The sequence below is a fragment of the Onychostruthus taczanowskii genome, unplaced genomic scaffold, assembly GCF_017590055.1.
Source record: "Onychostruthus taczanowskii isolate IOZ18803 unplaced genomic scaffold, ASM1759005v1 scaffold63, whole genome shotgun sequence".
In the NCBI taxonomy this organism is placed as follows: domain Eukaryota; kingdom Metazoa; phylum Chordata; class Aves; order Passeriformes; family Passeridae; genus Onychostruthus; species Onychostruthus taczanowskii.
This window is the reverse complement of record NW_024504012.1, coordinates 1,440,528-1,462,675: the sequence shown is the minus strand read 5'-3', so window position 1 is coordinate 1,462,675 and position 22,148 is coordinate 1,440,528. Positions and strand designations below refer to the sequence as shown.

At 43.3% G+C, this 22,148-nt stretch overlaps 1 protein-coding gene across 8 annotated transcripts in view; it reads right to left on the bottom strand.

Annotated features, from left to right (window-relative positions):
- Positions 1–22,148, bottom strand: part of RASAL2 (RAS protein activator like 2) — a 163,600-nt gene that overhangs the window by 52,816 nt on the left and 88,636 nt on the right. For all 8 annotated transcript variants that reach the window (XM_041420222.1, XM_041420228.1, XM_041420229.1 and 5 more), the window contains exon 3: positions 21,486–21,609. In XM_041420222.1, the coding sequence (XP_041276156.1) occupies positions 21,486–21,609 (124 nt within the window). The remainder of the gene's footprint in view (positions 1–21,485; positions 21,610–22,148) is intronic.

The window sequence follows — 22,148 nt, the reverse complement described above, 5'->3', positions numbered from 1 at the left end:
CGCCGATCAGCTGACGCATGGTAACTTGCTCCTGCAGCCTAATTTGTTTAGAGGCTTAGGACTTAAACACACATTAGTATGATATCAATATTTATTGTCCTCGTTATTAAACAACAGCCTTGAGCCACAGCTTTCCAAACCAATCTTTTTACTGTCTGTAAAAGGGCTGTGAATAGAGGCATTCTCTAAAAAGCAATCCTTTGGGATAGATTCATTGGCTCTTCAACACAGCACACATTAGTATGATATCAATATTTATTGTCCTCGTTATTAAACAACAGCCTTGAGCCACAGCTTTCCAAACCAATCTTTTTACTGTCTGTAAATAGAGGCATTCTCTAAAAAACAATCCTTTGGGATAGCCTCATTGGCTCTTGAACAAACCAAAGCTCAACAGCTCCTGCTTGTTCCTCTCCATGGCCCAGAAAGCTGCTCCGAGCCTCAGCACTTCTTGCTCTGTGGCAGGATTTTGTCCCTGAGCAGTAGGAATTATTGTTATGGACACAGGAAAAGATCCAATGTACTGCAGACACCCAAGAGGTGTCAGTGAACCCTAAACGTGGTCCCAAAGTTAAGACACCACTTGGGAATTTTTATTCTAAATGCATCTGCACATTTCTCTTAAGAAGAAAAACTTTGGGCAGTCTCCCCTGATTTATCTTGCTACCATCACACAGTTCAGAAGTCAGGCAAGCTGACAGAAATGAGAGGAAGTGGACTGAACCCAGCGATCAGCTTGTCAAAAGGCACAGAGAAGAAAACCAGAGCAGTAAGTAACCATGTTTAGTCCAGTTTAGTCCATTGGCTGCAGGGCACATGCCCATTTACAAGGTAACCCTTGCCCAGTGTGTTTGTAACTATTTCAAACAGGCTGTAACCAAGTTTAATTACAACTGCACACCACTTAAAAGCTTTTAAAAAGAAATAAGGTCAGGTAACTGAAAGACCAAAGAAATTAAGCACCAGAGTCGTAAAGGTTTCCCGGTAAAGTGTTAAAACCCAAAAAATACAGTTTGTACCCTACCGTACCCAGGAACGAGAGAAGGCTTTTCTCATCTTCCGTGCTGCTATCCAGCCATTCGGCCACATGCCCGGGAGAAAGCAGACTTATTCTCCAGCCAGAAAACTTTTCCATACAGAACACAGTAAGTGAACGAAGCAGGGTAGGAAGGATGGGGAGGAGCTGATGGTCTTGGGATTCCAGCACTCCAGTTACTGTCTACACTGGCAAACATGGGAGCATGATGCTGCCCTGCTCTCTCAACCCTGCCTGTGACACGGCAGGCATGGGTGGGAGCAGTAACTGGGATTTGTACTTGTCCCTTTGTGTCAGGTTTCAGTCCAAGCAGGAACAGAGAAGGCAAAAAAGGGAAGCAGGGGACACTGAGGTCTCAAAGTCCAGAAGAGGCAGCAGGTTATAACAGAATCAACTTAAGTAAAAAGTAGAAACACATCAGTGCTGAAGAAGCTCAAATAAGTCAGCACAATAGCTCATCAGCTAAGTGCAATATAGCCCTACCACTCCTCACAGTGTTGGCTTTGTTTGAAGGCTCAGGTATTGTGCTTTATGCTAGGAAAAAAAAAAAAAACAAAAAAAACCCCAGCAAGCTCAGAGGCAATTTAAATCCCCTCCCCACTACTAACGAGCCTGCATTCCCCTGTTTACAAGCCCCTTCCTGCTCCAGCTATTATCCCAGCATCCCAGCCTTCCTTGCAATGAATTTGTTCATGCAATGGCAGGTTGATCAATCTGTGAATAGGAAGCTCCCACCCCTCCCTCTCCCCTCCTCCTGCATGGCGGCGGCATTGATCGGCAATAATGGAATCTGCTGCTGGCTGCCAACAGCAGCAAACACAGGGAACTGCTCCTCTTCCTCAGCACCGAGCAGCAGGACAGGGGGAAATTCCTCCTCTTCCTCAGCACCGAGCACAACCACAGCCCTGCTGGATTCAGCCCCCACTGCCACAGACAGAGGTAAGGACACAGCAGCAATCGTGGGGGCTCAAAGAAGCCATCAGCACTGATGGGCGGTTATTTATATAAAAAATAAAAACAAGCTAAATGGGAAATAATTCTGCCCTGCCTGGAGAGCGAGCTTGCTCTGCAGTGAAGCCCCGTTGTCGTGACTTTACGAAGGGCCACATTTAATTGTACGGGATTTACAGCGTAAGATTTATTCTACACAAAAGAGCGTTTTGCAGGTTTACACATGCATGAGCAGTGACGAATCCTGGTAAGTGAGGGACTCCTGGGCCCCACAAATCAAAATTGCCTTTGTCCTCAGGGGATGGGGCTGCTGCTCTGATCAAACTGCACTCTTTAAAGAGACAGCTGCCTTTTGCTCACCAGTTTCTGAACCTGTCTTTATTTTAAATAATTCATACACTTGCCAGTCCCTATTACAAACAAGGATATTTGCTGACCACTGACTAAAGCCCAAGCTACACCAAAAAGCCATTAGATCAGCAAAGCAAAAAATTAGATACCAACCAACAAATAAATTGAAAAAAAAAAAAAAAAGAGCTATCAAGTCCCAGCAGGGAGGAAAATTCCAATTACTAAGACAAACTGTAGCAAGTATTTGTGCAGGACAGATATTTTCATGAAACACCTGCCAAGCAGGGCAGATGCTCTACAGAATTCCCAGTTAATGAGGGAACATGGGACAGGCAGTTCAGGAGCCAGGTACCCCAGCAGCACGCCAGACTGAGCAGAGCTGTCCTCCTGTTCCCACTGAACAAGTGCATCTGGATCCCATATCTGGGATGGAAACCCAGAAACATTCCCTACATCATATAAAATCCTGTGATAGATAGATTTCCCATCTATGCAAAAAGAGCTGATTTTTTTTTTTTAAATGTACTGCTCCAACAAATTTCCCTCTGTGTGTGGGAGGATCACATTTTGTCCAACTTCCACAAGTAGAACCTTTTCTTTAAGACTGTGCAAACTGCTGATGTAAATCTACTTGCAAGAATAATGGAATTAAAGAACTTTTAGAGAAAGGACAAGATACTTATTTTGGTCTATCTGGTTAGTTAATATGAAATGAAACTTTCAGCTCCTTTCTTTTAGTTCCTTAATCTAGTACTGTACTCACAATCACCTGGCTGTCTTTCCATTAGAAACTTGCAATATTAACTATCGTCTCTATAAATAAAAGGTTCTACAGAAAACAGAGTTATGAGTATTGATTTCCTATGAATGCTTACCAATTTTATATCCTTTCTAGGAGTACAAATTACATACAGATCCTGTTTTCCTCCCTGGCTGCCTCATCTTGTGTAATAATTTAGCTTTATTAATCCCTTCCAATATTTTAAAATGCTCATGATAGCAGGGGAAGTATATTGCATATCAAATACAAAACTGGCTTATTGGAGTATTTTAAAATATGTGAAGATTAAAAAAACTTTGTTAAAAATGGAGCTAGAGCTGGCAAAGACTTCAGTCAGGAGGATGCGACTAGGAACTGAAAGAAACTGAAAGAAACTGAAGTTTCTGATAAGCAGGATTTCTCCTGTGAATTAACATTCCTGGGGAAACCCAGAGAGGGGAAAACCCTGCATAAATACATCCCCATTATTTATCTCAGTTCTGTGTGGTTTAACAGGTCACACTATCACGCAGTGCAATACAACAGTCACCTGTCTGCAAGGGACTGTCAGGAAGTGGAGACAGACATCAGAACAAAAGCAAGAATTAAAAAGTCCTTGTAAGAAAGTGAGTCATGAACACAGTCCCCCTAGAAGTCCTGGAAATTTGAAGTGATAGAAAAGATGTAAAGAGACACCAGATCCATCTAACCTGACTTGAAACACCTTTAGAACATCCCCCAGTGACTTCACCCATTCCCTGAATTATCTCTGAACAAAGACCTGTCTTCAAGAAAAAGGGACCCCCAGTTGTCACCACCCTCACAAAGACACAAAGAGCCTGTCTGATCCCCTGTAAGCTGTTCCAATGGTTAACTCCACTCTGCTTAGCAAATTGCTCCTTAATTCCAAGACTGAATTTATCAAGCCTCATCTCCCAGCCACTGGGCCCTGGCTGAGGTTTGTATGCTTTGACAGACCATTATCAAACACTGGTATCAGAAATGTCCTCTCTGCTTACATCCTTTGAATACTTAGTTTCAAACAATCCCTTCAAATATATCTTCAGACTCCTCTGGAGCTCCGATTTTGATTTTTAAACCTTTGCTGTGTAAGAAAGCCAGAGATACAGCTCCACAGCTGCAGGAGGGATGTAGTGCTGGTCACAGCAGAACTTTTATTGGGAATAGCTTCTTAAATTTGTCTTAAAGGAGGTCTTGTGCTCTAAAGCTTTCCAAAAACCATAAAAAAAAGTCTTGTCCAAATTTGCCAGGACAAACAGATGGCAAGATAAAATGCAAATCTGCATGAGAAGACTATTCAAAACATGACTAATTTTCATGCTGTGGGACCTACCTACACTGGGAGGTTGTTGAACCAATGCAAATCCAGAAATGGCTCTATTGACCAGAGTAGAAGTATGGAAAGCATTAAAACATAGAGAGGTGGGAAGGGTCAGCAAAGTAGTAATTAAAAAAAAAAAAAAAACCAAAAGAAAAAAACAAACCCAACCAAAAAAACAGTCAAAAAGCAGGGACAAGAAGCAGCTAATATCTGTCTTGAGACTGCTTTCCAAAATTAGCACCAGTACCTGTACAGAATAGCAGGTGAGAACATGAGAAAACCTGTTCCAAGTGTTTGGGTTTATCTCCCTTAGCCTTGAGTTCTAAAAGCAGATGAGTTCTCAAGCCTGGAAATTAAACCAAGCCCTTCTGCTTCGGAGAACCTTATACCAACCATTTTAAACTTGTGTATATTCCTCCCTGGTAATTCCTGCCTTACAGCCATTGACTGAACTCTGCAGTTGTCACAAATGTCACTCTCCTGAAGTTAGGAGTCTGAAACCTGTGAAGCTAAGCAGCTTTGCCATCCCATGGATTTTAAAATTAGCTTTCTTGATCAGTTAAACTACCCAGAAACATGAGTCTCAGAGTTTTCTACAGGATTTGTTAGTAAATGAGAATTAAGAATATATGCAAATAATAGAGCAAAGAAGCCTTGTGATGCAGATGCTTTGTAAGCACATGGTGAGTGAGGTATTATAAATCCTAATGTTCTCTGCATGAGGCATTTTCAAGGGGAGGAAAAATGGGTCTTACATGCACTAGGGACAGGTGCTGACAGACTGATTGATGGATATTGCTTCAGGCAGGAGATGATGTCCTCACAGCAATATACCTTAGATATTGTACACCCAAGTCATTCTTAATAAAATGTCTTACAGATAATTTAGGAGGGAACAAGAAACAATAAATGTTTGTTTCTCCAACCCCTGGAACAATGTCATGTGTCAGGCAAAACTACTCACCCTCATACCTGCCCATTAGGAAATACCAGGAGCTATCTGAGGTACGCTGCCCCAGAAAAAAGCAAAGCAGTACTAACTTCCCAATCCTATTTTCAATGCCACAGCATTGAATGAGCAACTGGCTTGAAAATAAGTTTCCCAGACACCTAAAAATGTCAATTCTACATGCACAATGCTCTGTTTCCTTTATTAAATCATTTTAAGTGCCTATCTATAATGAAAGTAATTTTGCTTTGAGGAGCAGCATTACAATATAACAGCCTCCTAACCAAGCTGTGATCTAGTTCAAGAGGATCCCAGTGGACGAGGCTGAGTAACTCAATCTGTATTAGGAAATCATGATGGGAGTATTCACAGTTATTTTGGAACAAGGGTAACTTTTTTGGCTTAAGCTACCTAAGCAAAAGCAGTGTGTAGTGCTGTGACAGGATCCTATGAACAAGCTACGAGCAGAATAATTCTGTTGCAGTGTAAATCAATAGCAGATTTATGCCAGACAGGAGAAGATGTGGACAGCCCCATTGGAGCATGGCAAAGCACAGAGAAAGCCCTTTTTAATCAGAAAAAAAATAAAAATGGATGGACACTCAAGTCTCTCTTCAAGCCAGTTCATTTATTGTGGAAAGTGAAACCCTGCTGATGAAGTGCCAGCCCACACATACACATTATAGTCTAGTGTTTTATCCTTTCAGATTGCTTAATGAAGTGATTTTAGCACAGTCACTGATCTCTACACTTACTCTCAACAGCTCTTACCCAGCTGCAGATGACAACCTCTGCACACTGATGTAATATTGTCACTTAGCTGGGTAATGGTGCTCCTCCCTTCCAGAGTGAGCACCACCAGCCCTCCCAGCCCAGCTGAGATCAGAGACCTCAACCAGTGGTTACTCAGGAGGGGGGCAGAAAAAAAGAATTTCCTAAATAACAATTTCTGGAGCACAGAGGAATCCAGGGGCAGTGAAAGCTGTGCCTGCTGACAGCCTGGAAAGATAAATAGGGACAGAAAGGCTCAAAATGAAGGTGAGAAAAACAACAAACCTTGAACTTCTGTAGTATATAACAATAGAGGTAATTCAGCTGGGCAGAACTGTTGGAGTCTCAGAACTTCACTGATGAACAACCATGGGATATTTTTTCACACTTCCACACCGACTTAATTACATTTTTGTATTCAATCCAACTTCCTTGGTATCCTCAAAATAGCCAAGGGATTCAGCTAAGTTACACTTCTAGCAGGATGGCAAGTTTCTAAGTACCTATTAATGACCACTCCAAAAATACTAAGCTAATTTAATTCCAAATTAGGGCCAGGATGTTATTTACAGAGGCATCCACTCTGGAGTGCCTTTCCAGACTGTGAACCATATGCCTCATGTCAACAGACATCTTGTATTAAAGTATGAATACACCCAGCTATATGGTTAACGAGCAGAATGTAAAGGGTGCTTCATTTCTGATGCTGGCATTCACAAGGTGACATTTTTCCCAGGAGTTTTTCTTGTTCACCTTGCAGGCCACATAGTTTGCACAATTAATGCCTTCACAAGTGCTGTATTTTGTGAAAATAATTGATTAAGGCAGTTTTGTTGGCATGCTTCCACCATTCATGTTGGTCTCTACTGTTATTTCCTGACCTACTGTTTTTCCTTGGGCATACAAGGCTCAACCAGAGCTGGGAAACACCCAGGAATGATTTTTCTTATTTAGACTCATTTGGATGACATCTCCAACAAGCAAACAAATGAAAGAACAAGTAAGTGAGGGCTGGGGTTTGGGTGGTGGTTGGTTTGGGGTCTTTTGTCATTCTATGACTCCATAGAACCAGAATTTTGAGAAAAACCGTTCACATGGCAGAGAACTAAATGTGAGAGAGAAATAAGTATCTTATCATTCAGTCTGCACCATTCTGGTTCCATCAGAATGCCTGACACCCACACGGATGGCTTCCAAGTGTTGTGGGATGCCATTCACCATGATCATTGTGATGATCTATTGACCATGACACTTAAGCTCCTGGCCAGATCACACAGGAACTGCCCAATCAACTTAAGCATTATTTACCCTCTTCCTCCTGTGTTTGGCTCCAGGTAACAGCCTTACATAGCACTCCCACAACGAGTCCAACTTGTTGCTTTCAGCACAACCTAAATACCAGCGATTCCTGCAGAGCAGGGTTGAGGGTGCCGTGCCAGCAGGGAGCTTTACTCCACCCTGAGGTCACTGCTTGCTCCCTTTATGCATCAAGAAACCACCAAGCTTTGCCAACACCATCAGGTGGGAGCTGAACTCTCCATGACTGGCACAGACTGAAAAAAAAAGTTACCAGCCCTTCTAACACCACATCAGGAGACAGAAAACCACCACCAGAAAGCTCTCAGCGTGCTGTGGCCTGGCACTTGCAGGTAGGCAGCAGAAAAGCAGGAGCATTCCAGAGAACCAGTGGCTGTGACCAGCAATATGATTCCCTACCCCTGCCCATGAATCATGTGGCCTCCCTCCCTCTCACCAGTCAGTTCCACCTGTGTTTATAGGCAGATGATGCTCATCTCTGCATGAGCACCAAAACACAGCAACTGCCAAAGCCCAAGGTCCTGCCAAACTCCGGAGATTGGTGCAAGAAAGGCAGCATATGGAGGGGAATTTTATTCTGGTCCCAAATTAGGGACCACATTTGGTGGTGAAGCAAGGAAGCACAGCAAGGGAAGAGACTGCATAGTTGAAGGAATTTTTACAAGGACATACCAAGTCCTCCATCTTGTGGACATGACCTTAATTTCTGACTGATGCAATATCTCAGAGCTTCCTCCTGGACACTCTGTATGGAGAAAATACAGCTGACATTTTGGAGTGACCTTGGGACATACTAGGCCATGGCTTTAAGAGCATGAATGCTGTGACAGCTGGCATTAGAATTATGCTTTATTTTGTATAGTTGGCATTTTTCTGTAGCCATTACCCCTGGAACCAAACAGATGTGGAGAAAATTACAACATCTAATCTAGAAAAAGGACCTGTCTGTCACAGTTTCAGTGAGACTGAGCTTGGAAATCTGACTGAAGCCTACTCCAAAACAAATAAAAACAATTAAGAAAATGGATAAATAAATAGAAAAAAATTGTTTCAATCCTCTCTTTTTAAGCCAAACATTGATTTTTCAATGCTTGTGGGCTGGTGCCACTTTTGAAGTTTGCCCAGAGACTTGACACTAAGGAAACATATTGGCAGAGCTGTTTCACTTCTCTGGCAGGTGTTCACATCACAACATTGCCCTCCTAAAGTCCCTGCTCAGCACACTGCAGGTGCAGGAGAAGAAAAATGCAATATCACACGTAACCACAGCAGACCCACAGCCCAAGGATCAGCACTGTTCTCCTAGGCAAGAATGCATCAGGAACAATTTCTTCACTGAAACAGTGGTCAAGCACTGGAACAGGCTGCCCAGAGAAGTGGTGGAGTCACCTGAGGTGTTAAAAAAAATGTGTTTAGAGTGGTGGCCTTGGAGGTGCCAGGTTAACGGTTGGAGCTGATGATCTTGGAGATCATTTCCAACCTTAATGATTCCACGGTTCCACACAAACTCACCACAGCCATTTGTAGCTGCCACCACCTGCTCAGAGAAGCAGCCATTCCTCTGTAACCCAATTTTTGCAGTCATGTGTACCATGACAATTTCACCATCATTTCCATTAAATCCATTTCCCATTAAATACACACTCCTAACCTGTAGACAATTTCACACGTGGAGGTGATAGAGCTGAATCCATAAGCTCTGCCTGTAGTTACATAATTTACTCGCTGACTTCCTGGGCAGATTTCCCTCTCCCTTACCAGAAGCAGTCACCCATAGCTAAAGAAAATTAAATGGAAGGGGATCATTAGGTCTCCCTTCTGCCACTGGCCCAGTTTCAAATCCCACCATTATTAGCCCTCCTAAAAAACATTTGTGCTGTCTGATGCCAATTAGCCAAGAAATCTAGATAAAAGGAAGCTCTCCCTTTGTGGAGAATTAAAGCTTGGACAAGGTACATACCTCTACAGGCTGGAGAATGAATCTGTCTCTTGATGCCAACGAGCCATTTACAAATGCCATCACACCCTGTAATTTGCTGCATCCCCAAATTCTTTGACTTCCAATATTACACGTTACACTGACTCCCAGATATCAGAAAATGGCAAGGTTAAGGCTTAGTGTACCAGAATGTCCCTTCCTCCTGCTCATGCACAAATGAAGCTGATTTGTTCCCATGAGCTTTAAAGAGCCATGACAGATCTTTCTGACACAAGTCACCTCAAGTATTCATTGCAATTACACTTTTTTCCCTCCCTGGAGATTTTAAAGAGAGAAAGAGTGAGAGTACCCACTGAGTATCAGACGAAGCTGGGCAACAACATGAAGAATTTGCAGGAATGTGTAAGTTGCTACTCACATCTGCCTTCCACAGCTCCCTGGTATTGTACTCTTAATTCTCTACCCTATTAACATGTTAATCATATGGAAGAGCCCCAAAAAGAGACAGGAAATTCTAAAGGCAATCTCGTGGTAACTACCCCAAAAATCACCTAAATGAAATTTGGAAGGAATAGGCATTGTGGTGCCTTGAACTTTTCTGAGCATTTTGCCAAAAGTTTGCTTGTTTTTCAAAGAAATGCGTTTTTGTCTGAAAAAAGCTGAGGCAGAAGGTTTTCATTTTCTGATCATGTAATTCAAAAGCAGCTGCAGAACAAGCCCATTGGTTCAGGCTAACAAAAACAGTCTCTACAAGTTAGTAAATTAGCATTCACCCTGTCTACGGATGAGGAGGAAAATGACTAAGGAGGACATCCTAATCAGCACCTATGAAAGGAGGTTTCCAAGGTAGAAAACATTTGACTCAGGAGATTCCATTCCCCGGTTCCTTAGACAACATTTATTGGTTTGGTACCTACTGGAAACTGTTCAACCATATCAAAAGGCAGGAAACTTAAATACTTTCCAGCTTGCTATCACTTAATACATTTTAGGACAATAGCTGCTGGAAAAGCGAGTGGCATTGCTAAGGCAATGTCCTTTATATTGAAAGGAAACCAAATCTTGTTTTTTATGTACAACCTGTAGGATTCCCTGAACTGCTTTGATTTACCATCACTTTCTGGGGGACAGGAAGCAAGGTTGGCAACATGCTGGAAACATCACATAAATGCCAGCCAAAAGTAAACACTGACAAATATTCCCACAGGGTGCCCTTGAATGATGTCCGGCCGTACCTAGAAATCCAATGTCATTTAAAAATGTACTGACTTAGGCAAGGGCTTTCAGTACGAGGGAAAAAAAAATAAACCTCACGATTTTAGTGGCAATAAAAGAGATTTTAAGCTGTTTACAAAAACCTGCATTTCACCTTTACACCTACATGTTGTTCTAATACTAACACTTAATTGAGCAGAAAAGTACCAATGCAAACATCTCTTTAAAGACCTTCGCATAAAGCTGAAACAACGAGTAAGAGTTGACACACGCGCGCAACACGGACAAGTTTCGAGTCGCTTTGAGCCAAGTCATTTTAAACCTCCAGCAGAACACCTCTGTGCCTCCCAGCCAACCCCGCCCCGCTGGAATCACGGCAGGAATCACCGCAGCGATCCGGCCGTGTCCGGAGGGATCTGTCTCACCTGTGCCCTGCATTCTGTGCGAATCCTATCAGCCCCACCATGGTCCTGCCAGGATGCCGAGCCGGGGCAGCGGAGCCTCCTCCTCTCCGCGGAGCGGCCGCGCTATTCGGCCGCCCGGCTGCGGCTGGGCGAGAGCCGCCCCCCGGGAGCCGCCCGCCCTGCCAGCGCCACGGCTGCTCCCCAGAAACAGCGGCACGACCCCAGCGGCACAGCGGCCATGCCTCCCGGCCCAAGGGAGCCGAGAGGCAGCGCGGGCACTCGGGGTGGGGTGGGAGGGGTGTGGGCAGGAGGAGACGCTCCTGTGAGAACGCGGCTGATGCTGGGAAAACTCGGGGATCTCGAGCAGCTGACTCCGAGGCTAAAATCGGCTTCAGGGAAACTTAAGAGGGTGATAGCGCTGCAGAGGCTGCCCAGAGTGCAAGGAGCCGGTTTACATGAAAACATCTCAAGAGCTGGACCAGGAAATATATCTGAATCGGTTTGAAAAACTGCACTTCCTCTGAAGATGTTTCCCCACTTCAAATACTTCTACAGTTTAGGAAATACACAGCACCAAAAAAGCCCCAAGAGTCACTTAAGCAAACAATGAACTTCCCTCCCCCCTCTTTGTTTTCTGCACTGCCTTTTATTTTTGTCTTTAAATTCAAAGATTTGTGGCTTTGGGAGTGAAATGGTGAAGTCTGATACCAATTGCCTTTTCCTGAGCTCTGTTCTTTTTATTATTATTATTATTATAATTATTATTATTATTATTATTATTATTTATTTTAGAAGTGCCGAGAGCTGAACTTCCAGGCATAGCATTTTTATTTATTTACAGCTCTTTAAGGCACAGAAGCCAAACCCTACAGAGTTTGGTTGCTGCTGCCACCACACCGTCCCTTTTACACGTTGTGACACCCCGACAAAAGAGTGTCATGTTTAAAAGCCCATTTTTACAGTCTGCCAGAGCACACACACACACAGGAAGAATGTGAAGTTGCTCAGCCTGTTGCTAAACAAGCTAAAATTGCTCACCAGGAACTGAGGGGCTGCCTTTTGCTGTTGTCAAGAGCAATTAATTTAATTTTCTTCAATTTTTTCCTAATTTTTCTCTAGTTTTGCCATTTGACTGCAATACCTCTGATTCACCCCATTTTTTCCACCACCTTTTTTCTTGCAGGGTTACTTCTGCACATTGTCTCAGGTAACAATTTCCCACACCCTCAGTGTCTTTCCTGGAAGAAACAGCTTTGGTCACCCTGCCAAGGCTCAGGTGGAAAATCTGTCAAAAAAGCAAGCCCAGCCCTCGGGAAAGAAACTTACTGAATGTGTGCTTAAACAATACTGACTGCAAAATAAATAATAAAAAATTGTTACTGTTCCCAGGAATCTTGCACCAAGAGTAGCACTGGAACAGAAGCTCCAAAAAAATGCATTCTCCCCCAAAAATCTGTCACTAACAGCAGAGCAATGTAATATACAGTCCCTCCAAAGGACAAATTGGTCTGACCTGCTGCTTGGAAATACCTAATTACTGGAAGCAGTAGGGAAAACTTGGGATCACAGTGGAGCCAGAATTTGTAGAAGAGCAGCAGCAGCTCACGAGGGCCCATGATGTTCTCTCTCCAAGGCAGAGAGCCAGGAATGCTGGGGTAATTACATTGCAGAGCTGGGCACCAGCGGCATCCAGCACCACAGAAAAGCATCTCTCCTCTCCGGAGGGTGGAGCAACAGCACACAGTGCATGTGCACCACAGGGCACGAGAGAAAAGATGGAAAAATTAAGGACTGGGACATGGAAGTTAGCCTGTACATCTCTTCAAAAGGGTTCTTGTGCTTTTATGGGCAAATCATGGCTCCTTGCTTATTATTATTATCATCATCATCATCATAATTATATTTATTTTTAAATTTTTATATTTATTAATTAATTATTTGGTTTCTTTTTCCATCATTTAGGAATCCTCTGTTTTAAAATCAGGTTCTAACAGAAGGGTTAAAATTTCAGATTCATCTCTGGAATACAGCCATAATCTGCCTATTTCTCCTAAAGAAGCCATTTTTAGTGATGCAGGAAGGTTCCATCCTGGTAGCTATTTTTGTCAATCCTACAACTTGCTGTACGGGCCTCAAAAAAAGATTTCCGAAATGCTGAAGAATCTGTCTGACTCAAGCAAAGACATCTGCTGAATACTTAGGTAGAAAGAGTGAATGGGGCAATTAAAAAATAAATAAATTAGGGGTGGGAAAGGCAGATTATACAAGTACTTGGAATTATTCTAGAAATCTACCCAGATTCAGAAATTCAAAATGCAATTTGTAAAGTCTAGGGATAAAAGTTGTTTCCAAAAGACTGTGACATTGAATAAAATTTTTTAGAAACCCCTGATAATATTACAATACTTCTGTACAAATATCAGGACTTTTATGCTACTGCTTTAGCTTGCCCATGGCACAGAACAGTGGGAAAAGACCACTGGTGAGGAGGAACAAGTGGGATGACTGGAGTTTTCAGTGGTCAGATCCTCACCTAAATTGCATCCAGCTCATTGAAACGAGTTGCAGTTTCAACTGAGACAAAAAAAGAAAGCAGAAAAACCCTTCAGTTCTTTACTGGGTGATGCACAAGACCAAGCAGCCTCAAACATCAAGAATTATTAGTCTGTAGCCAAAAGCACTCCTGGACACCAATTGTATCTTAATGGGCACCAATCACTGCTAGAATGTATAGTCCCCTCCAGCTCCAAGGCTGCTTTTGGGACTCCAGGATCAGCTTGCAGCATAGAGGTGCCTGCTGGAAGAGCTCTTGATTAACTCCAGTGGAGTTCAATAGCCCAATTTCCTCTTGGAGGACTTCAATTTTCCTCTGTGGCTTTATTATTTTTCCTTTAAGTAAATTATCTCTCTCTGCTGAGCTGCTCAAACGTTTTTTTGTCCATTTTGCAGATAAAAATCACAGTTCTAATCCTTTCCTCCCCTTGTGCCATTAAGAGGGATCACTGACAAAGGGTGGCAGGTTAATATAATCCCCAGTACTCGCCTGGGCCGTGGCTCCACTCCTGCTGTGAGAGCACTGGCTCCATCAAAGGCAACACAGAGAGCAGCTCTGTATTACACCCAAGCTCCTCTAACTCCAGGCTGCTGCTGGGGTAATTTGGAACATCTCCCAGGTCAGGCTCAAAGCCAGCCCATCACCACAACAAGGATGTGAGCAAGGCTTCACTGCATGGAGCCGAATCGATTCCCCTGGAAGCAACAGAAGCAGCACCAAGGAGGGTGGGAGAGCAGGGAGACAGGAATGTGCACATGCCTGCACAGCAGAGACAGCTTTGTACACTGAATTTCCAACTAGATGCACCTAATCCAATCTCATAAATACCTGCATTTTTGAGAATCAACTTATACTAAAGCAATAAATTGATCAACAGCTAATTCTGTAAACTAATACCCAACTCTGAATCAGATCAGTACATTTAAGTTTAGCTCAACAGTTCAAACTAACTCTAGACAAGACAAGGAAATTCACGCAGTAGAAAGGAAGGCTAATTTTCCATTAAGTGTTAAGCCAGTTGTTATTGATGGAAAAAAGGTAAGTGCACATGGTTGGGTGACGTGTTATTACTTTTTGCCACAAGATAAACAACTAGAAAAGATACAAAACTGAACAATCCACAGTGAGTTCATGTATGATTTAAGGTAGATCTCTCTAAAGAATTTCATAATATTTTTTATTGCTGTTCTTGAGAAAACAAAGTAAAATCATAGGGTCCTTCATAGCAAAACCAAGGTTTGGTTAGAACACAGGCAACAAGTCTACCCCAGATGGCCCAAGAGCCACCAGTTCTGAGAAATTACTACATTGCACAACACGCTCTCCTTACAGAGTGTTCTTTATGCTCTCAACATTAAATTTAAAAATTATTGAAGTGATTTTTTTGTGTGTGCTTTGGAGGCAGTGGGCAGGGATGTAATATACATTTCCAAGGGAAAAAAAAAAAAAGCCTTAATGGATTATGTGTCAATATTAGAAAGCTGAGATTATGTGTTCTTACCCTTTATCTCTGCCCTAAAAAGGTTTAAGATCTAAACAGATAAAATTTGCTTCATGATGAAACTCAGCTTTCAGCACAGATGATCTATGTGCAGGGGAATAAAGTTTCAGCAGCATTCAGAACAAACCAAAATCCTTTGGCTTCGCTTGCGGTATAGAAGAAGAAAGATAGCAGCTTGGCAATTTTCTGTATACAAATAACTCCAATTGCCCAGGGGAATGTCACTGAGATCTAGGCATCCTGTTTGTTACATCCAGCCTCCCTGGAGTCAGCTTTAATTTCAAGCAGAGTTGCCTAAACTCTTCATCCTTCCAAGGCAGGCAAATTGCACTGTACATTGTCCAAATTTCAGATCACTTCAGGGCTTTTCCCAATGTTTCCTAACCTCTTTTGTGGATGCAAAAAGATAGCAGGGCACTTTTCACACAGTAGATGTTTCCCTCTGTAGCCTCTAAAGATGTCCAAGATGTCTTGGATTTCACAGGAGGTTTTTTAAAAGGCAACTCATGGTTTGTATGCACTTGCATTTTGGGATAGACCATGATGGGTAAACAATACCATCTAGAGACTTAAAAGTTCTAGAATTTCAATTGATCTTGGCATAATTACACTCCCTACTCCTCATACCCGAGTCACAGCACTAAGAGATCATGACCCAAGGCTGCAGACAGTGAAGCAGGCGAAGGTTGTGGTTGTCAGCAAATCCTTGTTTGTGTAATTACATGAGCCAAAGGCTTCAGATCCCAGCTTGCTAAAGGCTCCCACACATGGGTTCTGGCAATTCTGGCAGGTCTGGACTGAAGGGAAGCAGAGAATGGAAGCAGAAAATGCATGGGACCACCTGCAGCCTGTGGAAACAGAGCGTGGTGTCACATCCCCCAGGGTGCAGAGCCCTGCTCCCTGTCCCAGCCTTGCAGCTGCTGGGGATGCTGCAATTGAGCTTTGTGGTACAAAGCACAGGTCAAAAAGAAAAAGAAGAATCCCCAGCCACTCACTGAGGCTTGCTAAATTACATGATAAAGGGAACTGGCAGCAAGGCATCTGATTCTCCTGGGTCTGCAGAGAGGAGGATGGAAATCTCTCGCAGGTACACACAAACAGGCTCGTGCAAGCCCAGGTTGGGCAAACCCAGAGAGCTCCAAACATGTCAAGTCAGCACGTCTGAATCCATCTTTCTGCCAGAGATTCTGCCAAACACACCCCTCAGTCTGAGGGCTAAACCCAAGCCCTGTTTTGTCTCCCTGCCACGCACAACAGTTGACAGGAGATGGGTATTTTGCACATGGCAGCAGGGCGAAAAAGCAGACAGGGCTACTGGGAAAATTACTGCAGCAAGACACATCATAAATCCCTACAGATGAGATACAGGGAGCTGTGAAGTGCATTTTTTCATCCCTACTTTCTAACAGTTAGGGTTAACCAACAGATATTCTTTGTAGGTCAGGCTGAATGGTGGAAGGTGAAGGACAGCCCTCTTTTTGGCACACAGTTTTCTTAGAAGTTACAGGACTTCCATGATATCAAATTCCTGCATATCTCCTAAATAAATCTTTGCTGAACATAAAAACCTTTACTGAGTGTAAAAACTGGTGCATTGCAGATTCTCCCATTGAGCAGGTCACAAACAATTCTTTTTGTTCCAAAACAAACTGTCTCCCTCTCCCCACCTCTACAACTAGTAACCCTTTCCAGGTATTTATCTTAGCTGCTACTGCACAAGGATCTTAATTATGTGGTGAGCACAGAGTAAATCTATTTTTTCTTTCATCACCAATACTCATTCCAGCTGGAATATACAGAAAGCAAAGCTCAGCTTTGATAGTTTTAGTTGTAAACAACTTTGTCTTAGAAAAAGAAGTTATTAAAATCACCCCAGGAATCTTTTTAGCTCTTGTCTGCTCTCTCCTGCCAGGTTTTCACCTGAAGGAAGAGCATGGGCTGGGTATTGGAGAAATCCTCCCCAGGCAGGAGGGCTCAGCACAGACTTGCAGGAACTGTTCTAAGAGGCACACAGCATGCAGCAGAGAAACCAGATGCTGCTTAACTCATCTTCTGTTGCCCACTCCAATTCCAAAGCTTCTGGATTTTTAGAAGAGTCCAGAGGCAGGATTTCTGCCCAGCTAACTGCTCACCTGGTAGCAATGCAATTTAGTCTGGCATCAAAACAGATCTGAGCTTCATTCTCAATGCTAGTGACTCAGGGTGAAGACAAAACTAAAATTTGCAAGGGGCATCTTCACCTCTGACCTCCTTTCAGCAACCTTTTTTCAAGAGATGCATATTCAGACTGAAAAAAAGTAGGGTTAACTTGTTTCAACAAGTGAAACAGTCTTTTTTTTTTCTTCTTGGACGATTTCACCTCCAAATACAAAAAGAAGATTTATTTGCATCACTACTAGCCCTTCCAAGCATCGAGAATCTCAAAAACTCTCACTGATGATGCTCTTTTCTAACACTTGAAAATTTAAAAAAAAAACAGCAATAAAACCAGACCCCAAAGCTTTTCCTCACTTTCAATTCCTCCTGATATTTTCACATATGCAGGCAAAAAAAAAAAAATAAATCTGTTATTAATGCCACAAAGCTGCCAGAATCCAAACTTTTGCTGCGTAGTCTGCTTAACAACCCTCATTTAGAGTGAGCAGGTGGCAAGAAGGAAGCAGAGCAAGAGAGAAGACAATTATTTTGGGAAAGGAAGTGGTAACTGCTACCAGCCTGTCAAACAGCATGAATGGTGGAAATCTGAATCATGCTTTTACTGTATGAATGGGCTAATTCCAACACACTATTATAAACAACGATCCTTTAAAAGGATGTAATCTCCCTAACAGGAAAAAATACACCTGTTAGAAAAAAGAGCAGGATCTGAAGCAGAAATGGAAGCGAAACAGAGATGGGCCAGCTTGAGTTCCTCTTCCTGTGACATTTAGGTGCTGGTCCCCAGGACCTGCATCACACTTTGTAACAGAATTACCCCACTGCAAATAACACTTGAAAGACGGTTAGAGGCTGTCAAACTGGAGTTAGGGAGAAATTACAGCTACATTTTTAGCTTTCTTCAATGGAGGCTCCTCTGAGTAAGTGCTGCCAAGATGAAATCCTAGCAAGCAAATGACATATTTAGAGTGTGCCCGTTCACTCACAGAGGTATCACTACAATGATAGGGATTATGCACCAAGAAAATTTTATGGCATATATTTAACGGATGGCTTGCTGACGCAACTTAGTGTACAGTGTATCTTCCAGACAGGAATTAAAAATCTCAGCATCAGCAACCTATCCCCTGCCTGCAAGCAGAGGGCAAGCTGCTAAGGTAGCAGCAGATGCTGAGTGTCTCTGGAGTTAGAATTTTTAAGTGATCTTATTAGTTTTCAGTGTTTAAACAAGTCACTTTCTACCTTGTGTTTTTTTTCCTCCGGCCCTCGTTTGAGGGTGACCACAGTGGTTTCTGCCTGCTCAGAAGGGATGGCTCAGCTGCTCCTCTGGCAGCTGCTGAACCATCACAAATTATAGCTTGCTGTACTGAAGTATGTGGAAATTGGTGTCTATCTTAGTACAAGGGACTGCAACCACAGTGGTGCAGCAGCTGCCTCCCAAACAGCTGAGCCAAGCCTGCAGCAAGGGGGGAAAATGAAAGAGACGGCGAGAATGACTTCAGCAGCCCTTGGGTGAAGCACACTTGACTTAGTGCTGAACTTTGGGGAGTTACACATCTCTTGCTTCCATTTCTCAGATGTAACGTGGGTAGTTTCTCTCCCACACACTTCCTAGGAATGGTGCTACACGGATGTGTGCATAATTCTGTAAAGAATGCCACAGAAATCTGCAGAATGGGTGCTACTGCTGATTATGCAAAGCCCCTGAATAACACACACTGTTCCATTTGCTCTAGTAACAAAAAGATTCTCATACAAGTTATAACTTTATTGCTACCAATGAAAAAGAGCCCCATCACCTTATCCCTCCTCTTTGATTTTTAATAAATAAATCTATTTAGGAAATCACAAGAGAGGTATGGCAACCTTACTTAGGGAAATGAGCAAATGCCTTCACCTCTGCACTAGAGCCAGTCCTAAGGAGCTCTTCTGCAAGGAGTAATTTCAGATATCACTGTCAGATGCATGGCCTGCAGTTACCATGTTATCCACATGATTCCCTGGGACAAGCTTGATATTCTTATCAGCTCTGCATAGCAATTTCTCTACCATATTCTGTAGCTGCCTCTGCTGTGCCTTTCAGCTTTTGGTGTCCATTCCAAAGCTATTTTAGTGCAGTTGTTATCTGTACTGCTTGTGATATGTCCTGGCTGCCACCATCTGCTTCTTTCTCTGTATAAAGATGTGCAATGGTTCCCTTCACTAATGTGTCCTTTGGCTCAGCATCTTGACATAAAGCTATTCCCACTGTTTGCTATCAACCCACTTTTTTCATTAGCAGGAATTCTGCAATCATGACAAGAGACATTTTTAACCAGGGTGTGAGAACAGAGGAACTACCTAGGGCACTGCAATCTGAAATTATATATGACCTTCCCCCCACTCTCTTCCATACTCACAGAAAGGGCACTGCTCAATTTTCCCCTTCCACTGCATGCCCAGTTCCTTTACCCACACATTCTGTGACATCTGTATTCGCTACAGTTGTAGCGCTCACATGGAGAGGACCATGTAGATATCTTGTACTTTTAATATATTCTTGTCAGGCATATATCAAATAACACATTACAAGATGCCACTTGCATCTAAAACTGAAGCAAGATACACAGCAAGGCAGATAACAAATAGCAGAGTCATCCATTCTCTATGGCCTTCAAGAAAAATCAAGAATGTTACAAGGCTCCATATAAAAACATAACAGTGGGATTTCCAGCTATTGAGATGCTCAGAGAAGTCTAGAAAATCCACTCATTTTTGCACATGGCATAGAAGAAGAAGGTATTTAAATCTTAGATTTTTAAAGGTCTTTCTAGCTTGTGAAGCTATAAATAATATTCACTGCCTAGTGCAGACTGGCTGCAATGCAATTCTTTATTCACCTCACTAGCCATATACCTGGAGTAAGTATTTTGCCTACAGCACTATGTAAAGATGATTAATACCAGGTTTAGTTTCAAACAAGAATGAACATTTATACATATGGCAAAACAAAATGATCATTTAGAAGTGCATTTGAAACTCCACAAACAAATCAAATCAGGGCTCTTTTCATGTCACTCATCTCAAAGTATTTTGCAGTTTTTCCTCCTAAATCCCCAACTTTGTCCTGTTTATTTTCACACTTTCAATCTGTAATCTAGGAAATAAAAAAAAGAACCTTATCTGCCTTCCTCAAATGAGGAAGAGTTAAACAGTGTTATTGACAAGTACAAATAAATAATCAATACAGTTGCAAAGTGATAATTAACTGTCTACAAAGGTGGGATATTCCTTACTTGTGTGCGATATACTTGCAAAATAAAATACTTAGTTAAAAAAAAAAAGCTCTGAAATGCAAAATACCTTATCTGCTCTTTACCTTGGATAGCAGCTATCAAGGCTGCTTTACTATTTACAGATGCATATTTATTCCTCATTGCTCACTCCCCCAGGAGTGACATTTTTCACAGCTGAACCAGGGAAGAACTGCTCCTAAGTCTCACCGGCCTATGTGAAGGGAAGCTTCTCACATAGGCTGGGCAGAGAAAGAAGAGCTCATTTGAAGTGTGTGGTTGCTGCCTCTTCCTTCTTTTCTGGGAAGAGCTGGAATGGTGCTCTTTATGCAGCCACAGGTGGGGTGGAAACAGGGGGAACGGGGCCAAAGCTGGACTTGAGGAACCACTGCAAATTTGTCTGTCATTTTTAATACCTATCTTTTTTTTTGTTTTGCCTAAATTTCAACATGTATAATTATAGCAAACAGCAGGCAGATGGCTGTTTCTTTTAGGAACGGCACCCTGAACAAGCATGAGGTAAGCTAGAGAAAAACCTGTTATTCGGTGCTTGTTGTGAAAATACGAAGCCAAGGAAATTCCAGAGGTGAGGTAAAACATAACCAGCTAACAGTTCTAAACCAGCAGGAACCACTTAGAGCCACCCCCAAGAGCTGCATTCCTACTGACCCGCATCCAGCAGCTCTCACCTTTCAATCCCAGGGCTGCCTGGTGAGTTTAAAAACACAGCCACAAAGCTCCACAAGCGCCAGCACCCCAGATATCTCCCTGATATCTGGATAAATCCTGGTGTTTGGCAGTCGCTTTGCTGGAGGCATTTACACACAACACCTGGGCTCTGCGACCTCCACATCCCGCAGCGGTACCCGCCTAGCCGGGCTGCTCCGGCAGGGCTCTGCCCTCTGGGAGCTCGCAGCTCAACTAACGTGTTTATTTATTTCTTTCTCGTGTCCAAGGCTCTCTTACCTAGTTGGGCGGCCCCCTCTGCCGGGTACTCGGGGAACTGGCCCTCGGAGGGCACGCTGACCGTGCGGCGCAGGCAGCGCCCGCGGGAGGCATCCTGCTGCTCCTGGGTCCCTTCTGTAGGCACCTGCAGGGAAACCACGCCAACAGCCGTTAACTCGGCACCAGGCCGCACCGGTAATGTGCCATCTTGATAGGGCACTTCATTTCCTCCTCAGCGGCAATAGCTCTCGGCCATTAGTGTGGCATCTGTAGCCTGAACACAAAATTCCAGAGCTCCCCAGGAAAGCGAGGTGGCGGTGAAGAGCACACTTAGCCACGACGGCCATGAGCAGGTGCCAGCACCCCTGACCCCCGACTACCAAAGCACTCCTGCCTTTCCAAACTGCTTCCCCAGTGCCAGACCACGGCTGCTTCCACGCTGGCAAAGTCTGGCAGAGGCTGCTGCTCAGACGGCTCCAGGCAAAACTTGGAAAAAACAAAACTTGCGACAGCTACCTGGTGCACAGAGGCGCCTGGACATGTACTCCCGGGCTGCAGAGAGCCTCCTCCAAAAAGCACCGAGCAGGACGCTCATGGCCGCGGTCAGGCAGGTCCTGCCACGGTCAGGCAGTAACTGAGATCAGTATTGGTGAACCACTGGATCTGTGGTTGCTCCAACCCAGA